General features: G+C 41.2%; 1 protein-coding gene across 2 annotated transcripts in view; it reads left to right on the top strand.

Annotated features, from left to right (window-relative positions):
• The first annotated feature begins 6,178 nt into the window (after positions 1-6,178).
• The window catches only part of LOC106612840 (VPS53 subunit of GARP complex), a 34,358-nt gene continuing 29,723 nt past the window's right edge, over positions 6,179-10,813 (top strand). Inside the window, exons 1-2 of one of the 2 annotated variants that reach the window (XM_014214414.2) lie at positions 6,179-6,633; positions 7,177-7,257. In XM_014214414.2, the coding sequence (XP_014069889.1) occupies positions 7,217-7,257 (41 nt within the window). In that variant the 5' untranslated portion in view covers positions 6,179-6,633; positions 7,177-7,216. The remainder of the gene's footprint in view (positions 6,634-7,176; positions 7,258-10,813) is intronic. The other variant, XM_014214413.2, reaches the window with a different exon arrangement.

Here is a 10,813-nt window from a genome sequence, read left to right as displayed (position 1 = left end):
CCTTGGATAAGATGAGTTCAGCTTGGTTTGGTTCTTGGTGCTGCTGTGGGTAGAAAAGGTCTCCGACGTCTCTGGACCATCTGCTTGGTGACAGACTGGGATGCACGCGCTACCGACTCTTTGGTTAAAGCTTCTACAGGTCAGGATCAGGTCACTGGGATGGTGTGTCTGGAGTCTGACCTGCAAGATGGACATTAAGATCTTATCACACACCCATCACACAATCAGATAGATTATTAATATTATAGCACTTTTGCTGCAACTGTAAGATACAAAATATATTATTCCATTGTAGGCCTGTGACTCATGTACACTAGCACACGGTAAATTGCTGCGTGCTGCTTAGGCGCTCAGAGTGGCTCGCTTTTGGGCGTGCTGGCAGCATATGGCAGCATATAGCAGCATCTTCGACTGTGCGTCAAAAATTCAGGATATCAAGTTTGTATGTAGGTCTGGTTATAAATGGATAATTAGTTTAATCCATTCTCCATTTCATGAATTTATTCACAGGTATACAGTAATATGCTCTATAACGCTCTGGTGACAAAGAAACTTTGCTACCTTGTTTCCATTCATCCACATGGCTGGGAGAACCTATTCAAGTAAGTAAATACGTTTAGAAAATGTAAAAATAAGTAAAAAGGATGTACACTCTCAAAAGATATAAAACACATACTCATTCAAGGGTTTTTCTTTATTTTTACAAATTTCTACATTGTAGAATAATAGGGAATACATCAAAACTATGAAATAACACATATGAAATCATGTAGTAACCAAAAAGTGTTAAACAAATCCAAATATATTTTATATTTGAGATTCTTCAAATAGCCACCCATTTGCCTTGATGTTAGCTTTGCACACTCGTGGCATTCTCTCAACCAGCTTCATGAGGTAGTCACCTGGAATGCATTTCAATTAACAGGTGTGCCTTCTTAAAAGTTCATTTGTTGAATTTCTTTCCTTAATGCATTTGAGCCAATCATTTGTGATGTGACAAGGTAGGGGGGTATACAGAAGATAGCCCTATTTGGTAAAAGACCAAGTCCATATTATGGCAGAAAAAGCTCAAATAAGCAAAGAGAAACAACAGTCCATCATTACTTTAAGACATTAAGGTCAGTCAATACGGAACATTTCAAAAACGTTGAAAGTTTCTTCAAGTGCAGTCGCAAAAACCATCAAGCGCTATGATGAAACTGGCTCTCATGAGGACCTCCACACGAATGGAACACCCAGAGTTACCTCTGCTGCAGAGGATAAGTTCATTAGAGTTACCAGCCTCAGAAATTGCAGCCCAAATAAATGCTTCACAGAGTTCAAGTAACAGAAACATCTCAACATCAACTGTTCAGAGGAGACTGTGTGAATCAGGCCTTCATGGTCAAATTGCTGCAAAGAAACCACTTCTAAAGGACACCAATAGCTATAGGCCTACAGCGTTTGTCACCATATTTTCCATGACAATCACATTCTAATTTGAATTGGTGACCATTTGAATTCTAAATGTCAAACTACTGAATCTGTATGCCTATCTATTGCTCTGTCCCATGCTAGCATATTAGCATGATAGCTGTTGTTTTACCCACGTCTCCCTCTATTCCTGCCTCCCTAAAGGCGTGGCCTCTGAGCTGTCCTGGCTCTGAGCTGGAGGGAGTGCAGAGCTACAAGGACGAGAAGGAGATCCACCAATTCTGGGTGGGAAAGAAAGCTGTGGTCATTGGTTAACCATAAAGACCATACCGTACACTGAGAAGTCCTATTTAAAAAAAATGAAATGTGTAAATAGTTTATAGTTTATATACTATAGGTTTGTGACTTGGTTGGTTACAGTAAGGTAAGGTTTTTGAATTTGATAAGTAAGACTTTCATTTGATTTGTGTGCCCCAAAACCAAGTTTTCCCTCCATTTTTAAGTCATAAATATGGAAGTGGCATCCTACTTGGCAGACAAAGCTGCCAGTGTGGCGATGGTTGGTAACTGCTCATATCCCTTTGAGAGGTGCCTGGGCCCAGAGATTGGGAAGATGACAATGCAGGCCTGAGACATTGGTTATCATATGTAATGTACTCTACCTGATACAACACCCACTACTAGGCTACAAACGTTTATGAATATGTAAATCCCAAGTTTTGATAGTACAAATATCAACATGAGTGTGTGTTTCTCTTCTGTCGAAGATGTTGGAGGAGAGCAAAATCAAGTTCTACACGAACGACAGAGTGGTGGAGATCAGAGGGGAGAATGGTAAGGTAAAGTAAACCAATATTCACCCAGCAGCAAACATCATCACAACCTCCTCACTTAGGGAGTGCTATATCACTGTAATATACGTAATCAACATTCTCCCAAGACCCATAGTGATGATTACGATGGAAAATAGTTGTTTGTGTAGGTGAAAGAGGTTGTTCTGAACAGCGGTGCAGTCGTGGAAATGGATTTGGTGATAGCAGGGATTGGTAGGTAATCTGATACTTCTACATATCCTCAAATATACATAAATGATCTATTAGTTTCCATCAGCTCACACTTTCCCTGTTAAATCTCTCTACATGGTCTCTGTGGAACTTTCCTATCCTATTTCCATTATTTGATTGAATTAACCAGACCTAGGTTCAAATAGTATTCAGTGTCAGGCAAGCTCAATCAACCAGAGCTTAAATATTTTAAAGAAAATAAACACTATTTGAACCCAGGTCTGATAAATGGGGTTTCACAACGTCTCAAATGTACACCACACTGTTGTAGTTATTGAGGTAACTGTCATGATCTCTCCTTAGATGTCATCCCTAACTCTGACTTCCTGAAGGAAAGCCAGGTGGAGGTGGATTCTAGAAAGGCTGTCATCATTGATAGGTAACTATGGAGATGGTTATCATTAACAAACTATAGTTATGTTAATCTGATAACTGTGGTACTATTGGTTTACACTCCCCAACACATTGCTGCTTCCATACAGTTCATGAGGACCAACATTCCATATGTTTTTGGAGACATGGAGACAGGACGTCCTTCCCTCTCACCATACGGAAAGACCAGAGGATGAACATCGGACATTGGCAGCTGGCATCAGCTCACAGTAAAATCTAATTTTATTTGTCACATGCTTCATAGACAAAAGGTGTAGACTAACAGTGAAATGCTTACTTACAGGTCCTTTTCCAACAGTGCAGAGTTAAAGATAAGATAAAATAAAAAAATTAAATAGTGACATGAGGAATAAATGCCCAGTGAATAATGAATAGAAATAAAGAGTCAAAATGACATGGATATATATAGGGAGGACAAAATAACATGGCTATATACAGGCAGTACCAGTACCTAGTCGATGTGCAGGGGTACGTAATTGAGTTAGCTATGTACTGTACATACAGTGCTTTCAGAAAGTATTCAGACCCCTTGACTTTTTCCACATTTTGTTACATTACAGCCTTATTCTAAAATTGAATAAATATTTTTTTCCCCTCATCAATCTACACACAATACCCCATGATGACAAAGCAAAAACTGTTTATTTTTATTTTTTTGCTCATAAAAAAACAACAACACTGAAATATGTATTCAGACCCTTTACTCAGTACTTTGTTGAAGCACCTTTGGCAGCGATTACAGCATTGATTCTCCTTGGGTATGATGCTACAAGCTTGGCACACCTGTATTTGGGGAGTTTCTCCCATTCTTCTCTGCAGATCCTCTCAAGCTCTGTCAGGCTGTCTGCACAGCCATTTTCAGGTCTCTCCAGAGATGTTCAATCAGGTTTATGTCCGGGCTCTGGCTGTGCCACTCAAGGACATTCAGAGACTTGTCCCGAAGCCATTCCTGCGTTGTCTTGGTTGTGTGCTGAGGGTCGTTGTCATGTTGGAAGGTGAACCTTCGACACATTCTGAGGTCCTGAGCGCTCTGGAGCAGGTTTTCATCAAGGATCTCTCTGTACTTTGCTCCGTTCATATTTCTCTCAATCCTGACTATTCTCCCAGTCCCTGCCGCTGAAAAACATCCCCACAGCATGATGCTGCCACCATCATGCTTCCCCATAGGGATGGTGCCAGGTGTCCTCCAGATGTGACGCTTGGCATCCAGGCCAAAGAGTTCAATCTTGGTTTCATCAGACCAGAGACTCTTGTTTCTCATGTTGTCACAGTATCCACAGAAGGTGGCGCCCCTCCTCGGTCGGGCGGCGCTCGGCGGTCGTCGTCGCCGGCATACTAGCTGCCACCGATCTATGTTTCTGTGTCTTTTGGTTTTGTCTGTCTGATCCGCACCTGTTTCTTGTCTGTCATTAGTTAGGTTATTTAGTGTGTCTTTTCAGTTCAGGATTTCGTGCGGGATTGTTTTATGTCAACTCTGGACAGTTGTTAGTGAGTGCTGCTCTCTTTGTTATATATATTTACCGGGCTGCGCCCCGTGCGTCTTTTGTTTGGGAACGTGTTTTCCCTAGTTGAGTTTATGTGCGCCCTGTGCCTTTCGGCTTCTTGTGTTCCCGGATTTCCTATTAAAAACCACTATCACTCCGCACCTCTGTCTCCTGCACCTGACTCTGCCTCTCTACTGATCCTGGTAATCGTGACACATGTTCTGAGAGTCTTTAGATGCCTTTTGGCAATCTCCAAGCTGGCTGTCGTGCCTTTTACTGAGGAGTAGCTTCCGTCTGGCCACTCTACCATAAAAGCCTGATTGGTGGAGTGCTGCAGAGATGGTTGTCCTTCTGGAAGGTTCTCCCATCTTCACAGAGGAACTCTGGAGCTCTCTCAGAGTAACCATCCTCCCTGACCAAAGCCCTTCTCCCCCCATTTGCTCAGTTTGGCAGGGTGGCCAGCCCTAGGAAGAGTCCTGGTGGTTCCAAACTTCATCCATTTAAGAATGATGGAGGCCGCTGTGTTCTTGGGGACCTTCCCACCTTGGTTGCTCCCTCAGCCAGTGATAGGTCTAGAGTTGCTTGAGAAGGTAAGAGCTGTTGAGGAAGGAGTAGATTCAGTTGTAAGTTAACATTTAAGAACAGAATACTATGCTTTCTTGAATATATCCACAGATGGATCTAAGGACCCTAAAACAGGGAGGACAGGTGCAGCTTTTCGTGTTCCCGAGTTTAAGGTGGCAGTGACAAAAAGAGCAACGGATAATTTATCTGTTTACACAATGGAGTTGATGGTGTTAAGTTCTAAAAAAAATAGAGTAAAAACTAACAGACAACTATGAAAAGCTCAAAACAATTTTATTCACCCACAGAAGCACTGTCGTTTAAACCTTCCTCCTATGCTGAGTCTCCTGCTTACACATCTAGACAGCCAATACATCTCTGTTGCTAGACAAGACTTTAGTATTGTCTGTTCTTTCTCACTTCATCTGACCTGACCTCGGCCCAAATTCCTCACACCTCCCTAACTCATGGCCGTCCTGTTGACTTGTACCAGACCGTGGCCCTTCTCCCTTCCACATAATACATGATGTATAACAACAACATGCATTCCCCTCTCTCCCTCAGTACCATGAACAAGGATATTTCATGTTTCAGGTTTAGAAGTCAGAACCCATCAATGGCCATGCTCTTGGCTGCAGGGTGGCTGGAAGACGTGAGGCCAGACAGAGTAGTCATCTGCTCTGACTCCCGTGCAGCGCTGATGAGCTTAAATTAATTTGTGTTTCGGAGCAGACTGGATGTATTGTTTGAGGTTTTGCAGAGCATGTATAGGGTGGGACAGCTGCGGATATTTGTGATGTTCCTCTGCATACCAGCTCATGTGGGAGTAGAGGTGAATGAGGAGGTGGATGTTATCGCCAAGCAGACTCTTAAACATCCTAATGTTGAGATGGAATTGTCAATCAGTAAAACAGAAGCTAAGGGGTTGATAAAAACAGTGGTTAAAGACAAATCGCAAGAGTTGTGGAAAAGGATGTGAAAGTGAAGACAAAAAAAAGGGAAAGGGAAAGGGGGATACCTAGTCAGTTGAACAACTGAATGTATTCAACTGAAATGTTACTTCCACATTTAACCCAACCCCTCTGAATCAGAGAGGTGCGGGGGGGCTGCCTTAATCGACATCCTCGTCATCTGCGCCCGGTATAAGATTCAGGAAAAGGTGGGGGCAGGGAGGGTCCTCAGGCAGAGGGAGAAGGGAGGAAAGTGTAATTACAATTCTGAGATTGGGACACACAAGGCTCAATAGTACATTGAAATTGGTGGGGAAACATCTGACTGTGAGGTGCGATCAGTGTCAGGAGGAGATAGAGACAGTGAAACACGTTCTATTTCAGTGCCAGAAATATGGGAGGGAGAGAGAGCGATTGTTATTAGATTTGAGGTGTAATGGGGTTGGGGAAATCTTCAGGGGATGTAGCATTTAATTATGTATTTCGTTTCCTTAGGAAGACGATAATATTGGGTAGGATGTAGACCTTCCCTGTCTCTGGTCCACGCTCCAATCCAGTTAGTGACGGTAATACACCTTAATGTCGGTTGCCAAACGCCACTTAAAATCCACAGAAGAAGAAGAAGGAGAAGGAAGTGACCTGCCTCGGCTTTTTGCGGTAGTTTGCTAGCTGTGCATGATGATGGAGGAGGAAGAATTGGAATTTGCGGAGGATTTAGAGGCTATTTTGCACCTTACTCCAGAGGTGCAGTTGGCCATCGAGCAGGTAATCGTGCTAAGAAGGATACGTTTCTTATCTACAATGAAAATGGTAGTCTGTATTCAGGCATGAGCTAGATAGCTTACCTAACGTTAGCTGTGTTGTTATCTTAGTTAGCTACTAACGTTAGCTATTTTTAATACATGTCAACAGTCATCATATTCTCAGTGTGAAGTTTTGTATTTCTAGCTAACTTAGTTAGCAGACTAGCTAGCTTTGTACAACAACACCACCCTACCCTTAGTAAAAGCCAGACAGGTTGCCACCACCTTGCCTGTCATCGAAACTCTGACACTTACTGTACCTAGCTAACGTTAGCTAGTTACAGTGTAACGTTAGATAATTCTCTGAAAATGTCATTAGTGAAATGCATGAAATCAGTCTTCTTTACGAAATGCATGGTTGTTGATTCTAATTAATTAGGAAAACTGTTTGTTAGGCTAGCTACATAGATAGTAACGTTAGCTAGCTATTAACCACTATATAGGCTAGCTGTTAAGCAATGAAGAACCAACAACGTATTCATTGAGTCATATTTTTATGCCTTAGGTTTTCCCCAGTCAAGACCCATTGGACAGAGCAGATTTTAATGCAGTGGAATACATCAATACATTGTTTCCCACTGAGCAGGTAAGACTAGAGTACATCACTTCACAGAAACTAAAGTTATTTTATGTTACACCAAGGCTCTAGTCTTGGATACTTCTTCTGTGTTCCTAAGCTATATGATTTCATACTTATGTTGTTACAAGATGATAAAAAGTTATAGTCTAGCACCTGGCTGACACCAAACTTGAAGTCTTCCTGACTTCAGTTTGGAAGGGACTCCCTAAAAACACTGCACTTAAATACAGTTACGACTAGAGGTCGACCGATTAATCGGAATGGCCGATTAATTAGGGCCGATTTCAAGTTTTCATAACAATCGGTAATCGGTATTTTTGGCCGCCGATTTGCCAAATTCTTTTTTTTAAATATTTGATTGATTTATTTATTTAAATATTTGTTTTATATTTTATTTTATTCTTTTTTTAATGTTTATTTTTATTTATTTTTTAAACCTTTATTTAACTAGGCAAGTCAGTTAAAGAACACATTCTTATTTTCAATGACGGCCTAGGAACGGTGGGTTAACTGCCTTGTTTCAGGGGCAGAATGACAGATTTTTATCTTATCAGCTTGGGGATGCAACCTTACGTTAACTAGCCCAATGCTCTAACCACCTGCTTTACGTTGCCAAGGTAAGTTGCTAGCTAGCATTAAACTTATCTTATAGAAAACAATCAATCAATCATAAACACTAGTTAACTACACATGGTTGATGATATTACTAGTTTATCTAGCCTGTCCTGCTTTGCATATAATCGATGTGGTGCGCATTCGTGAAAAAGGACTGTCTTTGCTCCGACGTGTACCTAACCATAAACGTCTTTCTTAAAATCAATACACAAGTATATATTTTGAAACCTGCATATTTAGTTAATATTGCCTGCTAACATGAATTTCTTTTAACTAGGGAAAATGTGTCACTTCTCTGGCAAACAGAGTCAGGGTATATGCAGCAGTTTGGGCCGCCTGGCTTGTTGCGAACTGTGAAGACTATTTCTTCCTAACAAAGACAGCAGACTTCGCCAAACAGGGATGATTTAACAAAAGCGCATTTGCGAAAAAAGGACAATCGTTGCAACGACTGTACCTAACCATAAACATCAATGCCTTTCTTAAAATCAATACACAGAAGTATATATTTTTAAACCTGCATATTTAGCTAAAATAAATCCAGGTTAGCAGGCAATATTAACCAGGTGAAATTGTGTCAGTTCTCTTGCGTTCGTTGCACGCAGAATCAGGGTATACAGAATCTGGCTCGTTGCGAACTAATTTGCCAGAATTTTACGGAACTATGAAATAACATTGTAGGTTGTGCAATGTAACAGGAATATTTAGACTTATGGATGCCACCCGTTAGATCAAATACGGAACGGTTCCGTATGTCACTGAAAGAATAATGTTTTCGAGATGATAGTTTCTGGATTTGACCATATTAATGACCTAAGGTTTATTATATTATAGTTAAGTCTATGATTTGATATTTGATAGAGCAGTCTGACTGAGTGGTGGTAGGCAGCAGCAGGCTCGTAATAGTCAAAGGTATATGGTTTAGAGAGAAATAGTCGACGCGTCATAATTCCTGTAATAACTTGCGGCTGAACTTGAAAGGGGTTCCTTCGTTATTTTACCGTTCATGTCTTCCATAGAGAATGTCTTGATCTACTTCAAATAAGGTCTGTGTTTTGTGCTTAAACCGCCTCGGCGTTTTGATACCCGTGTAAATCTCACTAGGTAACGTTTGTCAACATATTTTCATAAATCCACTCTACAAAAAAAATGATCTTCGCTTATATTGATCAGAGTTATATCCTATGGATATCTACACAGTTATAAAATTGGCAAGGTGGTGTAAGCCTAAACCAAACACAAACCTTATTTTAAGTTAATCTAAAAATATCCTATGGAATAAATGAAGGAACCGCTTTTCAGATTTTGCTAGAAGGTGTCATGGGAATTATGACTCGCACTTTGGTAGTCAATTCTTACTATGCCCATTATTAAAATAGGATTTCCTGCATATAGAAATTACAGTTTTTGTTTTCAGCATTCATCACAGGTAACTTAAACTCTATTTTTATTATTCAAACAGTTGAGAGTATTTGTCTCCTAAGCAGACTCTTCAGTATCGTTGTCACTTCAGAGCTATGTGTGTGTATATATATATATATATATATAAAAATCACAATAATCGGCCGATTAATCGGTATCGGCTTTTTTTTTGGGGCCCTCCAATAATCGGTATCGGCGTTGAAAAATCATCAGTCGACCTCTAGTTACGACCGGAAGTTACTTTTCTTAGCAGGTTAGGCAAGCATTTTCCCTAACCCATTTCCTAACCTTTTTTTTTTTTTTTTTTTTTTTATAAATGTATTTTTTATTTAAATGTTTACCCCTTTTTCATGGTTTCCAATTGGTAGTTACACTCATCGCTGCAACTCCCGTACGGACTCGAAAGAGGTGAAGGTCGAGAGCTGTGTGTCCTTCGAAACACAACCCAAGCCGCACTGCTTCTTGACACAATGCCCACTTAACCCAGAAGCCAGCCGCACCAATGTGTCGGAGGAAACACCGTACACCTGGCGCCGCCACAGGAGTTGCTGGTACGCGATGGGTCAAGGACATCCCTGCCAGCCAAACCCTCCCCTAACCCAGACGACGCTGGGCCAATTGTGCGCCGCTCCATGGGTCTCCCGGTCGCGGCCAGCTGTGACAGAGCCTGGACTCGAACCCAGAATCTCTAGTGGCACAGCTAGCACTGCGATGCAGTGCCTTAGACCACTGCGCCACTAGGGAGGCCCCTTTTCCTAACCTTAACCTGCTGCGTAAGTTCTCCTAACCTGCTATGAAAAAGTCACTTATGGTCATAGTTGTATCGAAGTGGCGTGTTTATAGGGAATCTCGCCTGGAAAGGCTCCTTGATGTTGTAGGCACGCTCTGTCGATATATTGATTAAGGGGATTCGATTAAGCTGCCCTGTGTTGAACCAGGCTATGGCCTACCACGTGACCGTGCAAAGCGGCTGAGCGAGGCGCGCCCTGCTCGTATCAAACAGACCTTTGTTTTGCTAGGCCATACACATTTTATTAAATGTTTACAGATTACATTTTTTGAAAAGTGAGGCAAACAAGTGAACATTTGTCATGTTGTCAACAAGGCAGCATGATGCATTGTTTCCATACTACATACGTTCACATTTTCAAACTATTTTTCATTGTTTAGGCAGATAAAGTATTTTTAGCAGAACCAATCAAAGCTCAAGTCAATTTTTGTGTGAATATAGCACCAACCAACTGACTTCTGTGAACAGACCAGAGTCACAGCTCTCCCTCGCTGTGTACTACGTGAGTCTCGTCAGCCAGGGAAAAAAAGTAAGGCCATACAAATATAAAAATCTGAAATATTGCACAATCATAGCAAAAATATTGTCCTCAAGCTGCCAGTAAAGAGATGCACAACTCCCTCTCGGATTATGGCTGAACTTTCTCTTTTAGCCTCCCCACGATGATAAAATCTCTTGATTAGGTGTCGAAATAAAGATCCTATAGTATTTTAAAAAGTGTCTACTTATTTTTCT

This window comes from Salmo salar, chromosome ssa09 (assembly GCF_905237065.1).
Source record: "Salmo salar chromosome ssa09, Ssal_v3.1, whole genome shotgun sequence".
Taxonomy (NCBI): domain Eukaryota; kingdom Metazoa; phylum Chordata; class Actinopteri; order Salmoniformes; family Salmonidae; genus Salmo; species Salmo salar.
Note: the sequence above shows the minus strand (reverse complement) of the source record. Positions and strands in the feature narration are given on the sequence as shown.